Below are 26,772 nucleotides of genomic sequence, written 5' to 3'. Positions count from 1 at the left end.
TTCGGAAGGCGTGGGAGCCCTGATGTGAGCCTGCCTGGCTGGCACCAAGCCCCTGAGCTGCTGCAGGCCCCACCCCAGCCCCACATCCCCCTCGGGTGCCATCACCACCCGGGTGGGCTTTGGGATCCTGAGCCCACAGCTGGTGCCCTCAGCATCCACATCAGCAGGGCAGCAGGGTGCTGCCTGTCCTCATTTCAGGGTGGGGAGAGGAGTTTGTACCCAGCTGCCCCTTGAACACCCACACTGTTGCACTGCGGGGGCTTGTTGAATGGGAAGCTGAGGGAGCAAGGGGTGGTCACCGCGATCCGCCCAGGGCATGGGGTGCCCCAGGAGCCACCCAGGATGATGGGAGGGAAGAAGGGAAGGAGGTAAATGTGTCTGTGGGATTAACAGAGGCCTGGGAGAGCTGTGGGATGGTGAGGGGAGGCCACGTCCCCAGCCGAGGGCAGGGGCCCCACAGTTGACTCAGGCAGCGGAGGGGAGGAATTTGCTGGTGAGGCACTTGCTGCCTCAGATAGTTGGGATGCCTGTGCCGAGGAGGGTGTTTGCATTCCCTCCCTTATCTGCTGCCCTGTGGGGCCCCTTCAGCCGCCGGGCAGGTTCTGGGGGTGGGGGAGCGAGGATCCAGGCGCCAGCGCTGCGGTGGCTGCAGACACCTGTGGGGCCAGGTACGGGGCAGGGATGAGGCTGGGGACAAGGCCTGACCCCCAGCATCCCGGCCCTGCTCCCCACCCCTGCCCTCGTTACCCCAGGAGTGCCCCACGGGTCTGCATTCACCCATGGGGACCCCCAGGGCCACCCCTGCAGCATCGCCCCCCAGGGACCACAGCCCCGGTGCTGCTGCCTCCTGCTCCCCGTGCTCCCCACGGGTACACTGAGTGGCACGGGGCCTGCGGGGGAACCTGCCGGCCCCGCTGCTGCCCTGTGCTGGGATGACAACTGCCCGTTGATTCCTCCTCTGCTTTCTGGCTCTCCGTGAGCCTTTGATCCGTGGCAATACTTTGCCTCTCACTCCACGACAACTTAATTTCTATAGTAACCTCCTGTGCTGGAGCTTGTCGAAAGGCCTTTTGAAAATCTGAATAAACTATGTCGAGTGGTTTTTCTTCTACCCACTCTTTACTGGAGTATTAGAAGAACTCTAATACAACAAATGAGGCTGGATGCTCCTGTAAGGAAGCTGTGCTGGCTGACGCCACGCACGTTGCAGTCTTCCAGCCGCTCTGCCTGCCCCAACCAACCCCACCAATTTGGCACGGCCACCCCTGCCCGACCCCACTCTGCTGAGCCCCCTGGTTCAGGACAGCACCGGCCCAGTCCTGGGTGAGCACAGAGGGGGGGCTGCAGCTAACTGCTCCAGCTCGTTACAAAAGTTTAATTAATCCACGGATATTTCCTATCTGCAAATAACTCAGACCTTATGAAATTCCAATAAAACCATTTATCACAGCTGGCAATTTGATGCTGCCAGCAAAGCTCTTGGACGCTCAGGGAGTAATTGATAGCCTAATATAATTTTAAATTAGGGTTTGTGTTATTAATTTCAGACCTCGGAAAACACCCCTTTGTTTGGAGTGACCCCCCCCACATCTCCTGCTGCCTGTCCCACCGGTGCTGCCCGCGGAGGCTGGGGTCCCCCCGTGTCCCCGTGCAGGGCTGTGACATCAACCCCTTGCTTTTGGGATGGCCAAGTAGGGCCCAGAGCCCTGATCCCAGGCCCCATCCCACAGTTTCTGCTTTTGCAAGGAACAGTTAGGAGCACCTGCTCTGAGTAATTTCAAGTTATGCATCCCTCACCTTGGGGAGGTGGTGGGATCCCTCACCCCAGCCCGTCCCTGCTGAGTAACATCGCCGCGTGTTGCCAAACACCACCACAGCCCGCTCCGGGGCGGCTGCTTTTCGGAGGTGGGAGAAGGAAAATGATCCCTGTACTTACGTGGTCCTAACTGCACAACGTGCTCTAAACCTTGCAAAAGATGCTGAGGAAATGAATGTGTGATGACAGCGGCGGTGACAGGCGCAGTCCCCCCGCTACAGCGCTCACCGCTGATTCACAACGGAGCAGCACGGAGAGGAGCCCACGGCGGGGTGAGTCACGGGGAGCCCCCACCCCAGGCAGGGCCACGGCCACGCAGAGCCCCCTGCCCCATTGGGGGCTGGGGACAGTGGGGACGAGGGCGCAGGAGGGGCTGGGAGGTGAATGGAGAGCCTGGCGAGATGTGAGATATGAGCATGTTTGATGTGGTTCATTAGTTAATGGGCGCGCCGGGGCTTTGAAAGTGCAAAGCACTGAACAGGTGCAAAGGAATTCGTGTTTTAAATTAGTTATCTATTTTTTCCCCCTCTTTTTCTAAGTCAATGCCACGAGGAGCAGCCGTGCGTGTCCGGCCATGAGCAGCCCGGCAGTGCCAACACTCGGTGTGGCCTCCAGAAATACCGCCGGGGCCATGCACGGCTGGTGGCACCATGGGACCGCTGCACCCCGGGATGTCCCCAGCCCAGCCACATCCCCTCGCCCCGGCAGGACACGGGGTGCAGCTGCTTGGCCCCTTCCTGGGGACCATTGGGAGCACAGCAGCCACGTAATTGAGCTGGGGAGCTATTACCATGTTAAAAATCTGGACACGACGCCGTAATGAGATTTGCAATTTGTCCCAGGCATGCTGCAGCGTGCTCTCCCCATTAGGGGCCGCGTGCTGCTCGCAATCACATTAGTGGGGCTGGGATTTAGCAGCAGGAAATCAAAGTGCTCCCTGCAGACCCCAGTCGATAGCCGGGCAGCCGAGGGACCCGGGGAGCCGCTCATTCACCCGTGGCTGCAGGGGGCCGGGCTGTGCTGTGCCCACCCGCTGCCATCGCCCTGCAGGTGCTGGGCCCCCCAGGGATGCTGGCCAGGACCCGGCCATGCCGTGCTCTGCTCTGAAGCCCCAAAAAAGCTCCAGGTCACAGGGAACAACCCCCTGGCCACCTGGCCTCATTCACTTTTTTTTTTTTTTTTTTTTTTTTTTTTTTTTTCTTGGGATCTATCAGTTAAACAGATTTTAATCTACGCAGTCTGGAGCTATTGATACCATGCCGTGCTAATTTGTTAGCAGGCTGTCAAGAAGCTGAAACTAAATGCCAAATATTAAATGAAGTTGGTGTGGTGTGGAAGGGCCCAGCGCTGGGACACGGCTTCCCGTGGCACCAGAGACCATTTGTGGGTCTGTCCTGCACACCCCAGCCACGTCCTGTGCTCCCGGCTGCTCTGGGGATGTCCGACAGCAACAGGGGGGCACCCCCAGCACCCCCGGCCCCACAGGTTTAGGAGAGCAGGGGCTGCCCCACTCCCTGCCTCCACACGCTCCCTGATCTCTCCCCTCTCTGCCCCACAGCAGGGCTCTGTCCCCGCACCCCCAGGTGCCCCCTTTGCCCCCCACACAGCTTCACCCTCGGCCTCACAGCACAGCAGCAGCGGCCGTGCAGGTGCGGGGGGCAGCGCTCCCCGAGCACCGCGCCGAGGCGATTATTTATTCGGTGAGTTATGACTTTGTTTTCCCCTGTGTAAATATCTGGGAAGCGCAGCTAATGTTCTGTGCACAGCCGAGGCAATTACAGCCCTTATCAGAGCACTGCCACCCCCCCCCCGGCCCCCTCAATGCAAATCAGCCCTGGCTCCCCCCACGCCCTGTGTGCAGGGAGCAATTCCCATGGATTCAGCCCTACAGAGCCGGCTCCGAGCTGCCCGCACCCCTCTGCCCCCCCAGCCCTGCTCTGGCCCCCAGGTTGGCCAGAGGAGCTGGGGTGCCCGGCCTACTGTGCTCAGGCTGCCCCCGCCAGCTGGGCGCTGGGTCCCCTTCCAGCTGTGCTGGGGGCTGCAGATGTTGAGGGGTGAGCCCCCCGTGACGCGTGGGGAGCCTCTCCAGATGTTTCGGGACAGGATGGGGCTCCAGGCGTGCAGGGCTGCCCCCCCAGCCGTGCGTGCGAGGGGTGCTCCAGCTGTGCTGGGATGGCTCAAGCTGCCCCCGAGGAGCCCCCCGGCCCGGCACAGATGGGTACAATCCCAGGCCGCTCTCCCGCAGAGCAGAGCGGGGCTGCTGCTCCCATCCCAGGGCTGCTCGTTAGCCCTAACGAGGCGGGGAGCCAGGCAGCGGGGGCACCCGGCCCGTGCCCGGCCATGGAGACTGCGCGGCGGCCGAGCCTCCCGGCCCCAGCCCCTGGACGACAGGCAGCCCCGAATCAGCTTCATTAAGAGCCATTGATCTGTTTCCTGCTTAATATATTTTTCATTTCCAAATGTTTTTTTCCAGGCTCCACAGCGTTTGCAGCTTGTACCAATTAAGGCGGCAGCACAGAATGAGCGCTGCAGCCCATTAATTAAACTTATAGGGGGAGATTAAGTGCCCACTCCATCCTCCCTGGCAGCTCTCTCCGAGCAACAGGCGGGCAGGGGACCGGAGCACGGCCGAGCGCTCACGTGCCGTTCACCAGCCCTCCCTGCCTTCCCCCCAGCCCGCCACAAGCCCCCAAAATGTGCAGACACCCATGGGTGCAGGCGTTGCCTGCATGGGGGAACAGGGTGTGGGGCTCCTGCGCGCCGTGGCTCTGTTCCAAGGGGGGACACTGAGCCTTGGTGGTGCTGCATCCATTTGGGGAACGGGTGCAGGGCACGTGGGGATGCTGCCGTGCCCTCTGGCTGATGGAGAAGGGCACGTGGGTGGCCCCGCACACCCCATGTCGGGATGAACACACCTTCGGGGATCACCCTGCCTGCAGCGAGGAGCCAGCCACCGGCACCAACCCCACAAGGCAGCCGCGCTCGCGCTGCCACACGCAGTTGCCATGGAAATGGTGACACTGTCACAAGCAGCCATCCTCCAGCCCCGGGCACCCGGGCACCGCGCGGCCCCGCAGGCATGTGGGCTCCTGGGGGTGCCGGCGGGATGCCCTGCCCCAACGGGAGGGGATGGAGCAGCGGCTCGTGGGCACAGCACGGGCAGGTGCAGGGGTACACGGGTGTGGAGGGGCCACCCCATCGCCTGCTGATGAGCCCCCCAGGCACAAACCGCTCATTTGGAGAAATGCTGGAAAAATGGAGACGGGCACAAAGCCTGCAGACCAACCCCGGCTGCTGGAGCAGGTGAGCTCCCCATGGGGGGTCCTCCTGTGGGATCAGGCGGAGGCACCGGGGAGGTTTCGCCGTGTCTGGGATGTAGCTGGGGCCTCTCCCACGCCGGCTCTCCAGGTCTGGCAACCCACGAGCATCTATGGCTGCTGCTCCCTGCTACAGCCTGTCCTCACAACTCTGTGTGCAAAAAGCATGGAGAAGGAGATCCCCATCAATGCAGACAAGGATGGGGATGGAAAAGTGACAGTGCAAACAGCAAAGGGCAGCTGGGGAGATGCTAAGCCCTGGCAAGCAGTGGGGCATCCATTGGGATTGTGTCAGCAAAGGGCTCGGAGGGACAGCGGGGCGCATCCCAGCCCAGCACTGTCACACAGCCCCACTGCCTCCTGGGCAGGAGCTGAGGCTGGACCGAAACTATTTGTAGTTTCCATCAAAAGGCAAGCTAAGGATGCAGAAGCTTTGCTGGCTTGGCTTTGTGCGGGTGATACAGAGGCTTGTGAGATGATAGCCACAGAGATGTCTGCTGCAGCATCGCAGCCTGAGCTGGGGGCACAGCAGAGCTCCCTGCACTGCAAGGGGTGGCACTGCAGGGGGCTTTATGGGAAGAAATGGGGTCTCCATCCTAACACACGCTGCTCTCAGAGGGGATGGAGGGGATGGCCCTGGGGGAAAACACCCCCAGTGGTAGCGTTGGATGTCTGGTCTGGCCCTGAGGGCAGGGAGCAGCCTCAGCTGGGGTTAAGGCAGTGGGGTGAGGACTCCGGCAGTGGGCGGTGGGCTCAGAGAGGCAGGGGGCAGCAGAAGGCCCGGCCTGGCCAGGCACAGGGGCTGCAGGGAGCCGGCTGCATGGCTGCTCCCCGGGGTGAGCAGGGGCGAGGGCAGGGTGCCCATGCCCAGCGAGGGGCACACACCCAGCTGGGACCCCCGTGCCGCCCTCTGCAGCATCAGCGCAGCTGCTGGAGCACCGGCAGGCATTTTGGGACCCTCCTAAAGCCCAGACTTGGTGCACAGCCCCAAAAGGTGAGAGCAGCCCGCTGGGAGCAGAGCAGGGCTGCAGGGCTGGGCCGGGCTCTGCTGCGCCCACGGCAGCGGCGCGGTGGCACCCGCTGCACAGCTCCGTTTCCCTGCCTCGTTGCTTTTGATTTAGCAGTTGCTAGAGAAACTAAAAGTTGCAGTTTGGGGAGCATCTGCATTTTAATGAGCAATTACCAGCAGTGCTGCTCTGGCCCAGCTGTTGCTTGCAGGGTCCCCGCTGCTGCTCGGGGCTGCCCTCATTGGGGCCGGGTCGGGGCTGTGGGGCTGTGCCTGTGCCCTTTGGGGTGTCCCCAGCCGGTGCTGGGCAGGACACCAGGGCTGGTGGCACTGTGGTGCCCTGGCCTCTGTGCTGCTCGGTGCCCCCTGAGCTCCTGGGGGCACCCCATGGCTCTGGGACCCACCAGCTGCATGGAGCAGTGGGGCTGGACAAAAGGGGGGTGCAGGGGCCCGGGGCAGGACTCCCACACCCTTTGCAGCCCCTCAGTGTCCCCTGTCCCCTCCCTGGCTCAGTGGGCCAGCCTTTCATTTTAACAAGGCTTTCAAGCTTAAGTGCTGCTTGCCGTGACTGGGAAAAATTGATATTTTGAGAATGAGCTTGCGAGGGGCCATGAATAATTCACAATGGGGCGGTTCTGTTCCCATAAACAGGTTGCTAAAAAAAAATAATACAAAACACGTAGCGCTTAACAAGGAAACAAATTACCATCCTGCAAACCCCAGGCCCTGCTCAGCCTCCCCTGAATATTTCATCTCCAGAAACGGGCTCTGGTGTGCACGGGCATGGGACTCATTGCCCAGGGAGGGCACAGCCCAGGGTGGTGGGACGGGACTCTTGTCTTCTGCACCACATCTGGGGGACCCCATGCAACACAGGAGCATCCCAAATCCTGTCCCAGTGCTGCGGCGGGGAGCCCAGGACCCCCATCCCCAGGTGGTGGGGACAGGAGGGGGCCACCCGCTGCCCGGGGGTCCGGCTCCCCGCGCCGAGCTGGCAGCCCGCGGGCGAGCAGAGTCTGTTTGCTGCCACCCAGCTTCGCTCCCCGGCTGCTGGCTGCTGGCTGCCTTCCAAGCGAGGTGGCTCAGTGACACTGATCCAGCTGGCTTCCGAGCGGGGGGACCCCAGAGCACCCTGGGGACGGGATCCAGGGCTGGGAGCAGGTCGGGATGATGAGCACGGACTCATCCCCTCCATAGGCACCCCCCAAACCTGTCCAGCAGTGGTGTGGGAGCCCCCAGGTTCTCCACCATTACCCTGAGCCCCATGGACAGCGCCCAGGCCCTGGGGACAAGGGCACACGTCAGCTCTGTCCCCAGGGCCGAGGGCACGGCGCCGGGGCAGTGATGCTGAGGATGAGCCCCGTGGCCCCGCCGCTGCGCCGGGAGAATTAGTGGTAATAAGTCATGATCATCCCCTGATGACGAGCACTTAATGTGTGCCAGTTCTGCTATCAAAGTGCCTCTTAAACCCCAATCGCCCTGTCGATAGCGGTGGCAGAGGCTGATGGATCCCCAGCCGCCCGCTCGGGGCGCTCCCGGCATGCCCCAGGCGGGAGCATCGATTTCCCTCTGCTGCGAAGAGGCAAATATTTGAAAAGTGATAAATAAGGGGAGCTGCCGGCTCGGCTGCACGCGTCAGCGCCCGGGATTAAGGCAACGAGGTGAGACTGCCCAATTAAATCCCAATAAAAATGGCTGCAAATTCAATTTTTCCCCTCGTCCATATCCATTTCCAGTGCCGAGGGTGTGGGGGGGAGCTGATAACACAGAGTTCATCGATTGTCACTGCCAGGAAGAAATCTCTCTGAATTCAATTAGCCTGGAAAACATGCTGGGCGGCGCGGGGAGGTGGCTGCCCTCTGTGAGCACCCACCGGGCACGGGGTGATGGCACCCACGGGTGCCCACAGCGCCCTGGAGGGGTGGAGGCATCGCCCTCGCCATGCACCGGTGTTTCTCCTGTACCGGAGAGATCACCCCGGGTCTGGCACCCGCAGCTGGGAGTGAATTAAACATGCCCTCTGTGTCCCCTGGGTGGATGGCGAGTGACCAGGAGCTGCCCACGTGTCCCCAAGTGTGACTGCACTTCAGGAAGGTGCCCAGCCTGTGCTGACCCCATAAGCAGCAGGGATGGCCCCGTGCACCCTGGCCCCAGGGGATGGGGAGGGCAGCGGGTCCCGACAGCATGAGGAGCTGGGGGGCTGGGGGCTGGGGCTCTTCCCCAGCTCCGGGGCTTCAACGCGGCACGATGACCCCGCCGGGATGAACAGCCATCGTGTCTCATTGCCTTGGAAACCGAGCAGCAGCACTGCAAAGCCTTCCCTCTCCTCCTCCTCCTCCTCCTCCTCCGAGCTGGGCCTGCAGGAAGGGGCCGGGGGGCTTGGGGACGTGGGGGCTGTGCCCCCACTGTGTTGCCGTCCTCCCTGCTTCCTCCTGCCCAGGTGTGAGGAGAGGTGCGAGGCCCCGTGGACACTGAGCCCCCAGGGGGAGGTGTGTGAGGGGCTGGGGGGCCCAGCTGGCTCAGAGGACAGCACCCACTGGGGTGGTCACAGTGGGGACAGTGACACCCGGCACGGGACAGTGGGGTCAGGGCAGGGCCCTGCCTGCCGCTGCTCTGTGCCTCCAGCGCTGCAGCACCGAGTTGCCTGGTAACCCTCCTCCTCCTCTTCCTCTTTTTCTCCTCCTCCTCCTCCTCCTCCTCGCAGCCCAGGGATGACCCTCTCACCAGGCACAACTGTGCTGCTCTCAGCAGCCCGGGCACTCAGAGCTGGTCCCAGCCTCACTGGCCGTGACTCCCAGGGAGGAAGGGAGCCCCCGCTGCTGGCCCTGTGCTGCAGGGGTGGGCAGAGCCCCCAGGTGGGCACCCCTCAGGTGGGCACCCCTCAGGTGGGCACCCCTCAGGTGGGCACCCCCCAGGATGCACCCCCTGCCCCTGCCCTCCCACTGCACCCCAAAGTTCCTCCTGGGGCCCGGGCTGAGAGTTGATATTCTGCCCGCTCCCCTACACACACTGGCAATTAGATCATAATTGTAATATTTGCATATTCATAACAGCTGAAATTAATCGCATTTGCATAATGGTAATGAAAGGGACTTCATTAATTACCGCTTTTTTTTTTTTTCTGGGGATTTTGCATATAAATGGCTTCCATTAGGCAGGTTCACTGGGTGGGAAGGCAGCAGAGCTGTTTTGGGACAGAGCTGCCCCCCGTGTGGTGACCGTCCCGTCCCCGGCTCCTGCCTGTCCCCAGCCCCTGGCAGCCCAGTGGGAGCCAGGACGGGCACCAGGGCTGCTGCGGCCACAGCTGCTCAAGGGCCAGACCCAAGGGCACTCGGTTAGTGCAGGGCTGGGGTGATGCTGCTCGGGGCTGGGAGTCACCTGGTGCCATCCTGGTGTCCCCATCCCATCGCTCTGCCTCTCCTCCAGGAGAGCCGTGCTGCCTGGTGTCTGTCACCATCTCTCCCTCCTGCTGTCCCCAGGGCTGCCACCAAAAGGGGACACCAGCACCTCTGGGGTGTGGGATCACTCCCGTGTGACAAACTCGGGGAGCCCCTCTTGGGCAGCCCCACCACGGAGGGGATGTCCAGGGGCAGCACCAGGGCACCTGCGGGACCCCAGAGATGGGGACATGGGGACAAACGGTGCTGGCACCCCTTTGTCCCCAGATGAGACGCGAGAGAAGAGATGGCAGCTGAAGGTAGCACGTGGAGGCTGGAGAGCTGGGAGCAGGGAGTGAAAGCTGGCAGTCGGCAAATGCAGATGCTGAAAATATCAATGAGAGCCAGCGGCTGGCGGAGTCGCGGGGAGCGGGAGATAATTGTGGAAGCAAACTGAGATAAAATCAACTGCAGGCAGCAGCAGCCTGGTCTGGAGGTGAGGGAAAGGTGACAAAGCTGTGGCCTGGCAGAAATTCTGCTCTAGGTTGTGCTGAGTGCAGGATGATGGGTTCGCCTTGGCGTGAGAGGGAAGGGCAGCATCCTGCGCTGGTCTGCATGCCCCGGAGCTGGGGGCAGTGGGGAGCTCACATCCCATACAGAGCTGGCTGAGCTGCCCGTGTTCAGGGCCTCTGCCTTGCAGGGAGGATGCCGCAGCTCCATTGGGGTGCAGGGGCACCTCTGCTCTGCTCTGCTCTGCCCCGGCCGGGGCTGCCTCCCGGCCCTCGTTGCCTCCTAATGAATGGCTCCATTCCTCCTGCTCCCCTCTCGGAAGAGGCCTGCAGAATAAATCAGTGCAGGAGACAGATTATGGCAGCTAAAGACTCCAAATGAGATGATAATTGCCGTGGTAATGACAGCGAAGAAGACCTGATGCTGCGGATAAGGAAATATCTCCACTGCTCTCGGCTGGTGCCCGGCCCAGGGCTGGCGCGGGTGGCACTGCGGGGACTGTCCCCAGGGCACCGTGACCGGGCACCGCTCCCTTCCCACGCTGCTGCTGGGGGGGCACGGGGCTGTCCCAGCACCGCCTTTGCCCCAGGAGCCCCCCGCAGCACCGGGGCACCCAGCGTCCATCCACGTGGCTCCCCAGCACCCGCAGCGTGTCCCAGCAAGGGCAGGGATGCTGCAGCTCCGTGCGGTGCTGGGCTGTGCCTGGCACCCCAGGGTGCGGGACCAGGCACCGGCTGGGAGCCCTCAGTACTTGTGGCTGGCCCGCTGCCATGGGGCCTGATCCTGCAGCCCACCATGTCCCCAGCACCTGCATCTGTAGGGGCACCGCTTGTGGGGTGAGGCTCGGCAGGGGGCCAGGAGCTGGGGTCGGGGCGCTGGGCGCAAGGCGGGCGGCAGTGCCGGGGCTGTTTGCCTGCCTCTCCCGCCGGCTGCGTGTCAGCTCTAATTAGGCAAACTTCTGTATTCATTGCGAGCCCAGCCAGCGGAGAATTCCACAATTGAATTTTAATGCCCTAAAAACACATTACAATCAGCCTGATTAATTAAGAGATGGCTTAACACGGTGACCAGGCTGCAGAGGGACACTCTAGGCAGGACCACGGGGCTGCAGCCTGCCGGGGGCCAGCAGGGCCGGTCCCGTCCCCAAATCCCCACAGGGCTGCAGGAGGGGACGGGATCCCTCCCCGTGTCCCACCACCAGGACCACTGGTGCTGTGCACCCCACAGCTGCTCCCCAGCTGGTGGGTGATGGTACAAGCCCGCAGGTGCCCTGCAGCAGATTTGGGGCCGGTGGCAACGCTGGGCGTGCTCCCCGGGTGCAGGCAGCCGCCGACAGCATGATTGCAGGCGTCTGCTTAAATATTTGTGTGGAGCGACAAAGCCCTGGGCTGGTGGGGAAATCGCTCCCCGCCGAGGTGGCTGTTACGGGGCTGATTGGCACCAAGATTACAGGGGTGCAGGGGAATCGCTCGGAGCTGACAAAATAGTTGTGACAAACGTGCGTGTCGGGGGCGAGGGAGGCGGGCGCAGCCACGGCGCCGGCACGGGTGGCCCTGCAGAGGGGCAAAGCCCAGGGCAGAGCCTGCAGAGCCCAAAATTGGTGTCTGTGGGGGGCAACAGGGGGTGAACAGCGTAAAACGGGTGGGAAATGGGGAAATTCATAATCGTGGTAAAGGAGAAGTTACAAGCGGCAGCGCATAAATCAGGGGGAAATTGATAAAGGGAGCCTCTTGCCGGGAAGGGACCGGCAGAGGAGGGAGGAATGTCTAAGGCATAATAAGGCCAAAAGAAATCCTGGCAAGGCTATAAATCCTGCGCCCGCTGGAATTGTTCGAGCGCTAATGATCATGCAAAAACGCCAGACACGTTTAACAAATATTTCTGCTCTGTATTTGGAAAGAAGCGGGACGACATGTTTGAATCATACAAGAGTGATGAAGCCGTCTATTAATTACTGCCGGGAATGTTAAACAACATCTGCCAGCTCAGCAGGCCCAGGCACCGCCTGCACCGGCCTCCTCCAAGAGCTGGAGGAGAATTTGGCCTCCTCGTTAATTTCCCGTGAAATCTTGCGATGGCACCAAGAGCCCAGAGCCCCACGTGGGGCGAGCCCACCCGTGCTGCTGGGGCCGATGCGGATGGACCAAAAGCGGCCAAATAGCAGGAAAATGACACTGAGGGGCTGGGGGGTGAGCGGTGCTGGGCCTTCACCTCCTTGCCTTGGCCTTGCCGGGATCAATGTCACGTCCAGCCCCAGCTCGATGCTCGCTGATGAAGGAAAGCCATAGCACCGGCGGTGGTGTGTGTTTGTTCCCCAGCGTTGATGTATGGATTTTCATCTGAGCATTTTTGGAGGCTGCAAGGTGTCGAGCTCGCTAAAGTGCCCCGCAGCAATCCTCACCCAGGTTTTGGGGACAGGTTGGCAAGGTTCCCCATGTGGTGCCCAGCAGTGACACCATTACAGGTTACAGCTGAAAGCCAAAAAGTAAAACGACCCCCCAGCACTGCCGAATTAAAGGGGCTGTTAATCCAGCTGAACGAGAGCGAGTTTCCCCGGTCCCAAGAGGAAACACCTCACATTTCTGGCAGGGGGCCAGCTGCTGGCTTTTTGTCTGTTGGTACCTCCTCATTCAGTCGGGATGGGTTTTGGGATGACTGCCCACCCGGCAGGGTGATGGGCGCGGGTGGGACGTGCCCCCCAGCCACTCCAGCCCGCAGCGGAGCAGCCCTCCTGGTCCCTGAGGGTGGCATCCGAGCCTGGGGACAGGTAGTTAAAAATCCAGAAACATCATTTTAAATTAAAACACGGCTTGTGAAGAGAGAGAGAGAGATGAAATCTTGCCCGCAGCACAGCAAGCTGGGGGATTTAGGGGGTGCTGTGAGGACGCTGTCCCCGTGGGCTCCGAGTTGGCTGCTGCTGGTGCCACGGGGCACCCCGAGGCACCGTGCCGGGGCGCAGGGCCCTGCCGCCTCCCCATCCCTGCCGTCACAGAGGCCACAGGCGGGTCTGCGCCAAAATGTCAGCTCGCTAATAAAACGAGCCGGAGCTGTGCTCTCCCCGGGACCATAAAGCTCGCAGCAGGGATGCGTCCGCGGCTGCCAGGGCGGGCAGGGCTGGGGGTGCCGGCGGCACGGCGCTGCCCTGGCCAGCCGACAGCGGTAAATCCTCAGCACCCTGTCAGGGTAAAGTGACAAAACACCCGACTGCAATGCAGGAACTGCAGTTATAACAAGAGAAAATCAATGAAATATATTACCGGAGATATAAAGACGCCATTAATTTGTAGAGCCCAGCAGACGCGCTCGGTGCCGGCAGGGCAGGTTTGATGTGCAGGCTGCCCAAATCTACGCCTCGTGCTCACACCCGTGGCCTCCTGGGGTCACACCATGCCCTGTGCCCGACCTGGAGCCGTGGCTGTGGCCGGGTTTCCTGCAGCTGGAGCGGGCACGGCCTCGGCAGGAGCCTTGTGGCTCCACGGAGCAAGGGCCAGGAGCAAGGAGTGGGTCAAGCACCAGGCTCGTTCAGGGGACGTGCCCCCGGACACACGGCAGCCCCGTGCCTGCTGCTGTCCATCAGCGGGGACAGTTCTGATTATGGCTGAGAAGTCGAGTCAAGCTTCCCCTAATTGATTAATCAATAGCCTTAATTGAGTTGAGACTCTTTAACGGATAGCTTTGCTGCCACCTTCCCCTCTGCCTGCCGTGCCCCGACCTCCTCCCAGGCCCTCCAGCCGCGGGTGGAGGCAGATGGGGACAGCGAGGCAGGGCCCTGGGGACAGCCCAGGGAACAGCTCGGGTCCCCTGGCGGGTTTGTCACTGAGGGAGGCGAGAGCTGGCAGGAGCCACGTCCTTGTGCTGCTGTGATGGGGCTGGGAGCTGGGGGACATGGGTGCTGGGCTGGGGGACAAGGATGAGGACAAGGATGGGGACGAGGACACGGACAAGGACAAGGACAAGGACAAGCACGGGGCCGGCCCTCAGCAGCCGCCCCAGCCCCGGGCGGGCTCCGGAGCCACGAGATGGCGGCGGCGCTGCCCCCTGCTCTGCATACCCCCGCCCCTCAGTCGCCTATCCCCGCCCCGCCGCCATGTCGCTGCGCTTCTCGGCCAACGTCTCGTGGCTGTTCGCGGAGCTGCCGGGGCTCCCGGCCCGCCTGGAGGCCGCGTCCCGCTGCGGCTTCGCGGCGGCGGAGCTGGGCTGGCCCGAGGGGTGCCCGGCCCCCGCCCTGCGCCTCGCCGCTCAGCGGGCGGGGCTGAGCCTCGTGCTGCTCAACGCCCCCCCCGGTACCGCCGCGGGGATGGGCACGGGGGGCTCTGGGGGGGCACCTGGGGGGGCTCCGGGGAGCTGGCGGTGACCCCCCCCCTCTCTCTCCTAGGGGACCGGGAGCGGGGCGAGCTGGGGCTGGGCGCCGTGCCCGGCCGGCAGGACGCCTTCCGCCAGGGGCTGGCCGCCGCCGTGCAGTACGGCAGGGAGGTGGGCTGCAGCAGGTAGGTGCCCGCGGGGTCCCACAGCCGGGCTCGGGGGCCCGGGAGGAGCCAGCCCCGGGTGGAGGCTGCCCCGGGCAGAGTCCGAAGTCTCCCGGCTGTGCCCGCAGCGCCCTGTGCAGAGCGCCCCCGGGGCAGGACCCCCAGCAGGCAGTGACACGAAGCCTCCCCGGCCCCTTGCCAGACCCCTGCCTGCTCCCCTCACAGCCCCAGCACTCAGACCCTGCTCCCCTGCACACGGGGAGGCTGTGTCAGAGCCAGCAGCCACCTGGGGCCTGGATCTGTGCCCGCAGGATCCACCTGATGGCCGGGCGGGTGCCTCAGGGTGCCGACCGCGCAGCAGTGGCAGGGGAGATGGAGGCCACCTTCATCGAGAACCTCAGATACGCCGCGGACCTCCTGGCACAGGTACCGAGGGAAGGAGCCCTCCACAGGGGCAGCTGTTAGGGTACCGAGGGCAGGGAGCCCCCAGCCTGGCAGGGGGAAGGAGCAGTCCCCGCTGCAGAGGTGAGGGGCCGTGCTGCAGGGTGACAGTGCTGTTGCAGGAGGACATGGTGGGGCTGGTGGAGCCTATTAACAGCCGCATCACCGACCCTCGCTACTTCCTCAACACCCCGCAGCAAGGTAAGGCAGGCACCTCTCCCGCTGTCTCCTCCGAGGCAGACCCCCTGCTGTTACCTGGTTTGTGCAGCAGAACAGCCTGATGGCTCCAGCCCGGCAGTGACCGGCTCTCACTTCTTGCCCCCGTAGCTGTTGCCATCCTGGAGAAGGTGGGACGGCCGAACCTGAAGCTGCAGCTGGTGAGTCTGCACTGACAGCTCCAGGGGCCACCTCCCACCTTGCATCCCTCCTGCAAAACAACCCCAGTGCCTGGGCATAGCTGAGAGCAGGAGGCAGGAGGCACCCAGCACAGCAGCGTGAGGGCCACAACCAAGGGTTACACTTCAGGGCTGGGCAGCCCTGCTCCCACAGCCCCAGAACACAGCACACAGGAGCACAGTGCCTGGCACCCCAGGGGAGGCCCAGTGGCTGGGGGCATGAGGAGGGTCAGGGACCTGACACAGCCATCCCCAGACAGCTGCACCACCTTTTCTGTTCCTACACAGGACATCTTTCACTGCCAGATCATGGATGGGAACTTATCCCGCAACCTGGAGACGTACCTCCCGCTCATCGGTAGAGCCCTGCTCCTGGACTGGCTCCTGTGCGACCAGGGCGCAGGAGGGATGGGGAGGGGACCCTCCTGCACACCAGCTGGGGATGAAGGGCTTCTCTCAGCTTACCTTGTACCTGCAGAAGGCTGCAGGCAGGGCGGCCTTGGGCACAGCCTCCCATTTCCTCCGTAGGTCATATCCAGATAGCACAGGTGCCAGGGCGGCACGAGCCCGACAGCCCCGGGGAGCTGAATTTCCCCTACATCTTTGAGCTTCTGGAGTCCCTCGGGTACAATGGCTACGTGGGGTGTGAGTACACTCCAAAAGGTGAGTGGGGCTGGGGGCAGCGTGTGGCCTGAGCTCTCCAGCAGATCCTAGCATGGACCAGCACTGAGGGATGGCACAGTCCCTACCTGGGGACAGCAGAGCAGAAGCTGTTCCAGCTCGCTTTGGGCTGCCAGCAGGACGCTGTCTGTCACTGCAGGAGACACGGTGGAAGGGCTGGGCTGGCTGCGCTCGTACTGGGAGAGCCGTGGTTTGCAGCCTGGTGGGACCAGCAAGGCAACGGAGTAAAGGAAATCACTGGAATAAAAAATCAAACCAATGGCCTAACCCAGGAGTGTGTCTGTCTTCTGGGGGAAGGAGGAGGTAGGGAGGGAAGGTCCCCTTTCCCAGGCCATACTCAGCACCTTCACTTCTGGGGGGGATCTAGGCAGAAGTTTCTAGGCCCCTCTGCTAAGGGAGCACCGACTTACAGGGAAATGAGTTTTCCCATTCCAGCTCACTGCTCCTGCTCAGGTAGGAGTCTACAGATAAAACCCAGCCTCCTCTGCTCCAGGAGGAGGCTTGCCACATCCTAGCCTCGCACACAAGTAGGGATCTGATTGAGTTTATTTCACAGATATGTCCATGGCTTTAATGTACACCTCCATAAAGCCTTCCCCTGGTCCAGTTCACCCTTCCTGTCCCATTCAATGCTCTCTTGACGAAAGCAAAGGGCCCGGAGCAGGCCTCCCTGCCCAGCGGTGCAGTCTTTCCATGTGCAGGCAGTGGAAAGCCCTCCAGCCCTTCCTGACAGGCAGAACTCGCTGCAGGTGCCCAAGGCACATCCCTGAGAGCTGCTCTGCTCCAGCCAGGCTGCAGCAGCCGAGCTCCTGTCCTTGCACTTTGGTTGAAGGTCACCCAAACCTGCACCCCGGGCCCCAGCAGGCAGCCAGAGACCAAGGTGCAGCTGGGGCTGGAGCCCCCGTGGAGCAGCCGGGCTGCCTGCACCCATCTGCAAGCTCCTGTTGGGTACCCGTGCGTGCTGCCAGCAGTGGTGAGCACGGGTCCCGCCTGGCGGTCTGTCCTTCCCCCTCGTCACCCACGGCACAGGCGTGCACAGATGCGGTATGTGTGTCCCTCCAGGACGCAGGTCCCAGCGCTAGAGCAGGCCGGTCCAGAGGTTGAAGCAGGCGGTGTTGATGACAGACTCCAGGTGGTGGTACGTGGACACGAGCTGTGGCAGGGGGCTCTCGCTGTTCTGGGGCTGCACTGGGAACGGCTCCCGGAAAACCACGGTGAGAGACTGCCGAGAGGAAGAAGCAGGTCAGGGGATAGGATCAGGAGGAGCACCACGTAGCCCCTAGCGCAGGTGCGTGGGCACTCGCTTGGCAGTCAGGCAGAGAGTTGGAGAAGTCCCAAAGTGCCAGCGGCACTAAGCTGTGCCTCCTCCTGTGACAGCATGTTTGAGCCTCCTCCCAATTTTCACGGGGGAAATTAGGTGCAAGGACATGCCCACCCCCCGTCCCAGCCCCCGTGCATCCGCAGTTACACAAACCCCAGCAGCTGCCTCGGGAGAGGAGGGGATCCTACTGCCTCCACAGTAATAAGGGGTTCCAGGGAAATTAGAGGGAAATTTCTTCTACAAAGGCAAAGAGTAGGAGTGGAGCGAATGGGGAAGGGGAGGAGATTAGGTGTAATAACTGCAATCCTAAAAATAAATGCTAGCTGCTCTGTTCTCATTAATAACTGTGCTGACAAGGTGGGGCATGGGCAGAAGGGGGCAGAGAACAGGGTGCAGAAGAGAAGGTTGCAGGAACCGAAGCTGAAGAAACGCGTGAGTGACTCAGTGCACTCAGAGCAGCACCGTGGGGGCAAGACACGGACTGGATGTTCTCCCGAGCTGAAGCAGAGCACCCCTAGCAGCCAGGGCCTCCTAACAAACTTGTGAAGCCCTGAGAACAGCTACCTGACTGCAAAACAGCCACTGCACTGCTGCCACTTACGAGGGAAGAGAAAGTGATTTGTGAGCCTAACTCCAGGAGCGTGCAAGGCTTTAAAGCAGGCTTGGAAAGAACAAGGGAGAGGCAGCTCTGTTGTACCAAAGCGATGTGCTAACAGGAGAGCTTTCTTTGATAAGGTCATATTTCTAGACAAAGGAATCATGGCACATCTTATCTGAGCTTCGGGAAGGATTTGATGTAGGGCCACATGGGAAATTTAGGTAAGCTGAAGATAGGAATTAATGCAAAAAAATTAAGGTGAAAAGGGTAGTGCTGGAAGGGGAAGTGGTTGGCTGGAGACGGGTTACAGATGGAGCTCCTCCAGGATGGGTTCAGGGACTCACGTCACTGAGTACATTAGTGAGTGGCACAAAGATGAGGAGCACGTTGATAAAATTTGAGGCACTAATTCAAAAGTGGATTGGGATAATACAAAAAAAAAAAAAAAAAAAGCCCTAGAGATTTTTTGAGAGGCCACAGGAAAAAGGATGAAGGTTTAGTGGAAAATACACGGTTATAACAGAAATCAAATCCTTCATGTTCCTAAGATGGAGCTCACTGGGAGCGGTGGTGGAGGTGCGAGAGGGGCTGGCTTGTCAGTGACCACGCGGTGGCACTGCGAGCAGCATGACAACCACGAAAAGGCAAAACCACCCCAGGTTGTACCAGAAGCAGCCAGCAGGGACTGACAGCAAAGCGTGTCTTGTGATTGCAGAAGGCTCTGCTGAGATTTCTCAGGAACACTGCGTGCAGTCCCAAACACCTGTGTTTACAGGGGCTGACCCGAGCCTTTCAGGCTGTGAAAGACAAGGAAGCTGTCAGGGAAGGGAGGCCTGAAGCTTGTGCAGCACAGGGCTAGCAGAAAATTCTGCCTTTAAACGTGGAGGTCAACATAGGGCTGGGAAGCAGCAGGTACATGTGAAGAGCTGTTTCAGCTCTGAGCTGCCACTGGCTTGAGAAGTGGCAGATGAAAGTGGCTGCAACAAGAGCTCCAGCTAAAAATGGGAAGGAGGTGGCATCAGGTGGCAAGAAGCACTGAGCAACCTTCCAGCAGGCACCACCTCTTCAGTCTCCCCTAGCCACGTAAGATGGTGTGCAGTTTGTTTCCAGAGGGATCAGATATGCTGCAGTCCCTGCTAAAGCCTCACTGGACTGAAGCACCCTTTAGATCCCCTACTCTCACACGGAGCCACCCTGTGACCCACCTGATCCCCTGCCTGCAGCACAGCTGATGACAGAATATTTTCTGCTCTCAAGTCCATTGAAGGCCAAGGCCCATGCAGCTTTGCTATGACCCTCACTCACAGTTCGGTCCCCTTCCTTTTTGCTCAGGTAGGAGCAGCCTGCAACACTGCAGTTACGTGTGCTCTAGCTTTGGACTGAGTAGGAAGGACTCAGCCTGGACAGAAACAACTTGAGGGATTTAAAAACAACCCTGTGAAATAAAAGGATTGACTGCTCACTGTTTTTGAGTATAAGAACACAGGGGCATCAAATACAAAAAGCCTAAGTACGTCCAAAAAACAACCCGGGGAAGCTCTTTACCCAGGCTGTAATTGCATCATGGAGCTGCAAGGCAGGGGAAGTCATGGATATTAGAAATTAACCAAAAGAAATAAAGCCACTGAGGGCTATTAAATACAAGGCCTCTAGCTCAGGACAACCCTGTGCCAGATGGTCAGATGTTGGGACAGTTATTTGTGAAAGGTGTCAAACGCTTCTTGACTTGCTCTTATTCTTCCCACGGGCACTTGCTCTCAGCCACTGCTGGATGAATCCAGGCAGACTGCTGGCCTGAGCCGATAAAACTGCTCTTGTGTTCCTGAGTTCTTACCGTCTTTCCTGAATGAGAGTCGAGGAACACGAGAACGAAGCAATCTGTGAACTTCTGGTTGAGCACAACCTGTCAAGAAAGCCACAGCACACATTGGGAAGGAGACAGCACAAACCCCGGGACAGGGCTATGCACTACACCCACCCAGGGACGTGCTGGTGTGCCGGGTGAGGGGCCCGATCAGGAGCAGCAGAGAGCAATGTGGCAGCACCCCAACTGTGCTGACAGTACCCACCAGGCCCCTTGCTGTGGGAAAACACGGCAGGAGAGGGCCCTGGAAAAGGGGAGACAAGCCACAGGTGGGCCATGGGCTGAGTCTTACCAGGTACTGCGTGCCGGTTTCAGCATTGTGGAAGTGCCGGCAGCTCTGGGGAAAGCGGCTCAACAGCACTTTGATGAGACTCTGGTACCACGAGACCGTCATGGTGAGGAAGCAGCCCTGTGGGTGGAGAGGGGCAGATCTCAGCCATACAACGCTACAGCAGCCTTCAAAAACCAAACCAGAAGCATCTCCCAGAGCCCGCTGAGCTGTGCTGGCCCAGGGCCGGTAATTCTCCACAGACAGATCTGTGACCTCCCCCTGCCAGCTAGGAGCCGTGTTCCTGCCTCTGCCCCCCCATCAAGCAGGAGGAGCTGTGCCCTGCAGTCCCTCCACCTGCAGCCCCACTCCATCCCCCAGCACAGGACGGCCACTGCTGGGCACCAGGATCACAGCCCTGCTGCTCACCAGCTGGGGGTCCACGTCGGCAATGGATTTCCCATGCACGGCGTCGAGCAGCTCCTCCAGCTCCACCAGGGACAGCTTGCCCAGCTTCAGCTTGTCGGAGGCCAGCGGCTCCAGGAGGAAGAGGCGCTTCCAGAGGTTGTCCCTGCGGCAGTGGCACTTGGCCAGCTGCACCATGCTGCTGAGCTGCTTCTGGGCCGAGGCCACCTCCGAGGCCAGCAAGGGGAAGAGCGGCGAGGTGTAGAAGAGCCCGGGTCCCAGTTTCACTTGCTTGCCCCCCGCGTAGAACTCGCTGCTGTCCTCCACGTCCTGCCACAGCTCCTGCTCGGCCGGCTGCTGCCGCGCCAGGCTCGGCTCCGGCTCCGCGGCCTCCCAGGCCGCCCGGCCCACCACCGGCTCCAGCACCTCTCGCTGCAGGCGGGGCAGCTTCTTGAAGCGCCGCATATCGGCTGTCAGCCGGGGGAAGAGCTCCCGCTGGCTGGTCATGATGACGTAGAACCGCAAGCTGAGAGCAAGGAGACATTGTGAGCTGGGGAAGGGCAGCTCTGCCCCCACCAGCAAGGGTGTTCCTCTGCCCAGGGCAGGGCAGATACCGCACTGCCCTGTGAAGAATCTCCTGAGGTAGCACCACACCTGCCTGTGACGTCCCAGACAAGGCCAGTCCCTCCCAGAGCCCTCTTCCCTAGCCAGGAAGCTTCAGGGACATGCCTCTGGGCCCTCGGTTCTCACCGAAGCATGCGCCTCTCCGCCTCGCTCTGCTCCTCGAACGGTGCTGCGCTGTGACACACCAGCAGGGACACGTCAAAGTCATCGTGATGACGCAGACCTTCAGAGTCCTTGTAGGAGCCCGAGCTGGGAGCAAAAGCACATCAGTGTGAAGGGGATCTCACCTGGTTCCCACAGAGCTCTTGGTCAGCACAGAGTTGCTGGGCATGCGGGATCTGACACAGCAGGACCCCTCAAAAGCACTGCAGGAAGCGGGTCAATCGCATGTGCATATACAAACACACATGGCCACCACCCCTGCTGGGCATCATCTCAAAAAGGCTGGGTAGAACCGCTGCCTGGCGCTATGTAGGACAGAGTCAGCTTTGCTGGCACCTTTTAGGCCAAACTCCTCAAGACGGGGGTGGTGCCGGGCAACTTGAGGCAGCTCCAGCAGCCTGCAGCCGATGCACTCACCTGTTCCAGATAGAGACCAGCGCGTACTCGTTCTGCTCGGTGCCTGGCGTCCCCTTCTTGCTGTCACTGCCCGTAGCTGGCCGGGCCATGCGCAGGGGTTTCATGTGGTAGGTGTTGGCGTGGTCGGCAATGTAGTTGTACAGCTGGTGGGCAGTGATCATGTTGGTGGGCAGGGCCAGCATGCCTGGTGGAGGAGGACATATTATCACCAAGGGAGTCGCTCGGTGCCTGTTACCTGGGCAGAACACTGCCCTCCAAACTGCTCTGGGGGACACAGCTGTAGAGCAACCAGCCTCCCTTCCACAGCGGGGCAGCAAGGAATTCCCCTGGAGTGGCACCTCATGTCACCCTCCTCCTGGATGCCTGCAGGATCAGCTGTATTTGTAAAATACTTGGGAACCTTTTGCCAAGTCATGGGCTGGTGATCAACCCCTGACTGATTACCTGTTGAGCTACTTACCCTGGAAAACATGGTTGCGGCCAAATTTGGGGATGTCAGGGTGATGGGCGATGAAATCCTCCAGGAAGCTGGTGAGATGGTAGCCCTGGCGGAGAGTCATGTGGGAGCCCAGCAGGTACTGGTGGACTATCCGCAAATGGAAGTCGTAGCTGAATGAGTGCACATGCATGAGGTCCCGCACCTTGTCACACTCCTCCGTGAAGAGCATGGAGAGCTGTGCAGGGATAAGGAATCAAGGCAGGCATGTTACCAGGCACCTCACACCCTCGTGCACGGCAGCACCAGTGCAGTCACCCCTGCCCTGACACCACAGCAGGATGCAGCCCAGAAGCTGTGTGCACAGTGCAAATAGCAGACGTGCAGACCTGGCCCCTGGGACCAAGGGAGCCAACTTGGTAGCAATTTCCAAACCTGACCCCATCACTGGTCTCCAGTAGCAGCACGGACTGATCAGCACTGCCTCCTTTTCAGCATCAGTATCTCTCCCCCTTAAACTGAAAGCCGTGTGGACGTGAAGGAGGACACAGCCTCCCTTCAGCCAAGTGCTGCTCTGCGCTGCCTTGTCCCTGAGCAGGTACAGGATGCACCGGGGCTGGAGCCCCAGCAAGTTCTGGATCCCCAGGCAAGGACTGACTCACCGAGCAGCCCTGGGAGCAGGAGGCAGCCTGGGCAGAGTGGCTGACCCAGAGATGGGCATCAGAGCTGCTAATGCCCCGTAAAAAACAGCGACCCAGCCGTGGCTGGTGTGTCACAGCTGTGCCTGGGGGACAGCCTCTCCAGCACGGCTGTCCCCTCTGCCCAGCATGCTGGACCTTCACCAACGCAGCACCAACCTTCACACAAACACACACACACACACACACACACACACACGCCCTCAGCCATGCCCCCAGCACAGCTGCTGTGGCAGGGGATGGTGTTGGTGAAGCCTCAGCCTTGCCCTCATGCCAGGAGCCCGCAGTGCCATTTTCATGTCTTTCAGCTCTTTGCCCTCTTTGGGCAGTTATCCCACACCCTAATAACCTCTTGGCTTAAGGACAGGGCAAGCAGGGAAACCAGCAGGCAGGAGGCAGTGGCACAAGAACACATCTGCTCTCTGCCCCGTGAGCCAGACGCTGCTCTGTGGCACACACTGCTCTGGCAGCAGGAGGCGAGAGGCTGGCTGCTGGGGCACAAAGGGTGAAAGCACAGCCCGTGGGTTCAGCCCTGCGCTGGGCAGGCCCTGCCGTGCCCAGCATGGCAGCGGGAGGAGAGGACGTACCGCGGACTCAGAGACGGAGCTGGGTCCCATGCAGCTCTTGCTGCGAGCTCTGGCTGCAAGAGTGCCCTGATGGAGAGAGATGCACAGCCAGTGGGAAGAAGGACAAGGCACTGCCCTGTTCCTGCTCCAGCCCGTCCTACACAGGCCCAGGGTGGGACATGGGGAGAGACGGGGCAGAGGAGCCCTGCCCCACCTGAGGGACCTCTGGGCTGGTTCCAGCACGTGGCAAGGCTGGCCAGCCCCCTGCAGCAAGCCCCATACCTCTCACCCGCTGCTCCCAGCACCGTGCCCTCCCACTGCAGAACCCTGCAAAGCCTTTTCCCAAGTGAGCCAGAGAGCCTGGAAGATCCATGCAATGCCAGCTGCAGACTGGTAACCCTGCCCTATGCAATGCAGGCTTCCCAGGAAAGCCTCAGCCAACTTTCAGGGACTACAGCAAGGTCCTTGTAGGCTCTAAGCTTACACAGCTATTCTTGACATATGTAAGACAAAACATTGCTACAGAGCCACCCAGGAAAGGGAATTATGGTCATATGTTTCTGCTGCCTCAGACAGGCTGGAGGTAGCCAGCCTCTAGGCAGCCACCCAGTGCCCTGGGGTCCGGCAGGAGACACCCTAACGCATCAAAAGAAAAGGGTGCAGGCAGCAACATGATGCTGTAGAACAAGGCACAGAGGTGTCAAGAACTAGGGCTCATGGTGTAGAAAGTGATCTGCTCCAGCAAAGGGCAGCCAGCCATGTTCACAGATCCCTGTTCCCATTCTGCTTCCCTCTTGCTCAATGGAAGCAGAAAGCTTCCGGCTTTCCATGCACTGGCTTTCCCTGGAGCAGCCATTTTTGGCCAAAATTGCTCCTGTTCCTTCCCAGCATGTTCTAACCTGCTCCCCAGAGCTAGGACAAGAGTCATCCTCTTGTAAAATCTCCCATCCCTTTGCATTGCACTCCAGGTCTGCTCAAGCAGCCTGCTACACAGGGCATGCGACTGCAGAAGGCTCTGCACGGTTCTGCTTTTCCAGGAGGGAGCCAAGCTTTCCAGAACTTGCTGCACCCAAAATGCCCGCTCTGTCCCACAGCAGCCCCCGACTCCAAGGAGCACCAACTGCGTTTGCAAAGCCATTACCTGGGAGTTGACAGACTGGCCCATGGGGATCCGCGAGCACTCCAGCGCGTACTGCTTCACACAGAAGTAATAGCCCTGGAGGAGAGAGCACACTGAGCACGGCACAGGCCTTGGGCCTCTCCAAGGAAGGAGAGCAGATCCCACAGGGCTGGCTGCACTTCAGACTCATCAATTCATCCTCTGGGCTGGGTCCCTGACACTCCTGCTCCCTGTTTCATCTCCTTCTCTCTGAACTTCACAGGCCTCAGGAAAGGCCAGCCAACATGTGTCTGAAAACAGAGAGCGCTACCTGGTGCTATGTTCTTGCTTCTTGTATTAGCTCCACTTCAGGCAACTCTTACTGCTCTCAGCCCTTCAGAACTGATCCAAAGTCCTGCAGGACTGTGCACGATGCAAGACCAGAAAGGACTAATCATATGTTCCTGCTGCACTCCTCGTCTTTCACACTGCCTCCTCTTCAGGCTGTCCCAGACTCCCACAGCCCATACTTGGTTTCTTGTTGTCTCACCTGGAAGGCCAGCTCCATCAGCACAATCCCGCCTGGAAGAGCTCTCTGCAGATGATAGGTGGCAACAGCAGGGCTTGTGCTCTGGGAAGAGAAAAACAAAGCTGGAGAGGCTCTCTGGCACAGGAGAGCAGTCCCCACACCAGGGTGCAGGGCTGCCATGAGGTTCTGTGGCAGAGGTGGAAACAGGAACCTCATCAACCAACCTCACTGGAGGTAGGTGAGCAGGCATGGCAGAGCTGACTGTGGGAAGAATTCTAACAAAGCTAATAAGCAGCCTTTGAGATGCTGCTCCCTTCACCTCCTGCCTACGCTGGGGAGGAGGTCTCCAGTTTGAAGGCCCTGTGAGCTGAGGGGTGATGCTACCCACAGAGCCTCACTCCCACCTCTCCCTGCTGAGCACTCACCAGGTTATCACATCTGCCTCACACAGCAGTTATCAGAGGCATCCAACTGGGATTTAGAGCTTTGCTGCCAGAAAATTCACTTGCCCCTGCACTAAGCTGTTCCCGTGGATTGCTCTCTCCTTGTTTTAACTGCAAGGTGTTGTCTTGCCCAGTCCTGTACCAACTTGGGCCCCCAAGCATACCCCATAAGCAGGCACCAGGAAAGGGTGACAATAGGGTCGGCAAATGCTGCGCTTCCATTCTCCCTGGGTTTCCTGACCCACAGGTGGATTCTGCCTACCTAGCAATTTTGATGGATTCCTCTTCCAGGTACTTACCTATTCTCTCTTTAACCCATATAAGCTCTTAATGTTCACAAAACCAGTGCCACCTGATGAATGAAGAAACACTCCCTTTCACTTAGACTAGCCCCCAATGTTCTCATTTGATAGTGAAAAAAGACAGCAGGTAGCCAATCCCTTTCCTGGCTCTCACACCTCCCTTCCATGAGAAACTGATTCAAAAGCCAACCAGAAGTGCCCCACGCCGCAGCCTGACTTCCATCCCAGTTCCACTTCTCTAGCAGCACAAGCACTCACCTTGGGACTCCCCTCTGCTTTTGGCTTTGTGTAGGAAAAGGATCCTCTCCCCTCCACACCCATTGCTGCCAGAGCTCGGATCCGACTTGTGCTACTGGAAGTGACAAGAGAGAGCCTTGAGCAGGGGAACCGACCCCTCCAGTTGTGCCAACCCAGGGCACAGCTCTGGGTCAGCCCTTCTCCACCAACAGCTCTCCCAGAACATCACTGACCTGCGCGTGGTGGGTGACGGTGGCCGCACCTGGACCAGGATGAAGCCCATGCTCTGCAGGTACTGGATGTATTGCTGCAAGAAGGCGTTGCACATCTCCTGCAGCCAGGGCTCCTCCTTCAGCTTGCAGGGCAGTCCTTCCGCCGAGTCACAGCTGTGGCTGCGGTCTCTCCCTGAAGCTGTGGAGTCATTTGAGCGGTGGCGCTTCTGGGAGAGAAAAATAATTTCCTGAGGAGAGCTGCTGTGACTGCTGTGCGAGGGGACGCTCGCTGGGAAACCACCAGCTGCGCTGGCTGAGCAGAGGGCAGATTCCCCGCTGCCAGAGAGCACTAACAGCTGACACTGCACGTGCTGGAACACAAGATCCAAGGCTTACCCATCCCCTGCCTGACCTAACAGCACTGCAATGGACTGCCAGAAGAGGTACACTGGCAGAAGGGGATAGATAATTCACATCTCCCCCCACAGAATGGCTTAAGCAAAGTCCTGCTTCACTCTCAGCCGGTTCACAAAGAACTCCGTGGTGCCTCAGCTTCTGCTGCCATGTAACAGTCCAATTCTT

At 60.2% G+C, this 26,772-nt stretch overlaps 2 protein-coding genes across 10 annotated transcripts in view; one reads left to right on the top strand and one right to left on the bottom strand.

The window, feature by feature from the left end:
* Window positions 1-14,091: 14,091 nt before the first annotated feature.
* Window positions 14,092-16,276, top strand: HYI (hydroxypyruvate isomerase (putative)). Its single transcript, XM_027462517.3, has 8 exons — window positions 14,092-14,309; window positions 14,402-14,513; window positions 14,804-14,918; window positions 15,056-15,134; window positions 15,261-15,310; window positions 15,617-15,686; window positions 15,857-15,991; window positions 16,149-16,276. The coding sequence occupies exons 1-8, from the start codon at window positions 14,114-14,116 to the stop codon at window positions 16,235-16,237; spliced, it is 846 nt and encodes a 281-aa protein (XP_027318318.2). The 5' UTR covers window positions 14,092-14,113; the 3' UTR covers window positions 16,238-16,276.
* A 261-nt stretch (window positions 16,277-16,537) lies between these two features.
* SZT2 (SZT2 subunit of KICSTOR complex) overlaps window positions 16,538-26,772 on the bottom strand; it is a 55,619-nt gene continuing 45,384 nt past the window's right edge. For 7 of the 9 annotated variants that reach the window (XM_072041457.1, XM_072041460.1, XM_072041461.1 and 4 more), the window contains 12 exons: window positions 26,212-26,417; window positions 26,000-26,093; window positions 25,018-25,098; window positions 24,510-24,584; window positions 23,390-23,455; window positions 22,129-22,342; window positions 21,669-21,852; window positions 21,216-21,338; window positions 20,490-20,991; window positions 20,085-20,201; window positions 19,763-19,831; window positions 16,538-17,231 (listed from right to left, as the gene is read on the bottom strand). In XM_072041457.1, coding sequence (XP_071897558.1) covers window positions 17,088-17,231; window positions 19,763-19,831; window positions 20,085-20,201; window positions 20,490-20,991; window positions 21,216-21,338; window positions 21,669-21,852; window positions 22,129-22,342; window positions 23,390-23,455; window positions 24,510-24,584; window positions 25,018-25,098; window positions 26,000-26,093; window positions 26,212-26,417 — 1,875 coding nt within the window. In that variant the 3' untranslated portion in view covers window positions 16,538-17,087. The remainder of the gene's footprint in view (window positions 17,232-19,762; window positions 19,832-20,084; window positions 20,202-20,489; window positions 20,992-21,215; window positions 21,339-21,668; window positions 21,853-22,128; window positions 22,343-23,389; window positions 23,456-24,509; window positions 24,585-25,017; window positions 25,099-25,999; window positions 26,094-26,211; window positions 26,418-26,772) is intronic. The other 2 variants (XM_072041464.1, XM_072041466.1) reach the window with 1 other exon arrangement.

Source organism: Anas platyrhynchos, chromosome 8 (genome assembly GCF_047663525.1).
Source record: "Anas platyrhynchos isolate ZD024472 breed Pekin duck chromosome 8, IASCAAS_PekinDuck_T2T, whole genome shotgun sequence".
Classification (NCBI taxonomy): Eukaryota; Metazoa; Chordata; class Aves; order Anseriformes; family Anatidae; genus Anas; species Anas platyrhynchos.
The sequence above is the reverse complement of the archived record's forward strand: the minus strand, read 5'-3'. Positions and strand labels throughout refer to the sequence as shown.

Coding starts and splice junctions, on each gene's coding strand:
- HYI (XM_027462517.3), top strand. CDS start 14,114: ATGTCGCTGCGCTTCTCGGCCAACGTCTCGTGGCTGTTCGCGGAGCTG. Junction 14,919..15,055: donor CCGCGGACCTCCTGGCACAG/GTACCGAGGGAA, acceptor GTGCTGTTGCAG/GAGGACATGGTGGGGCTGGT. Junction 15,687..15,856: donor GACGTACCTCCCGCTCATCG/GTAGAGCCCTGC, acceptor TTTCCTCCGTAG/GTCATATCCAGATAGCACAG.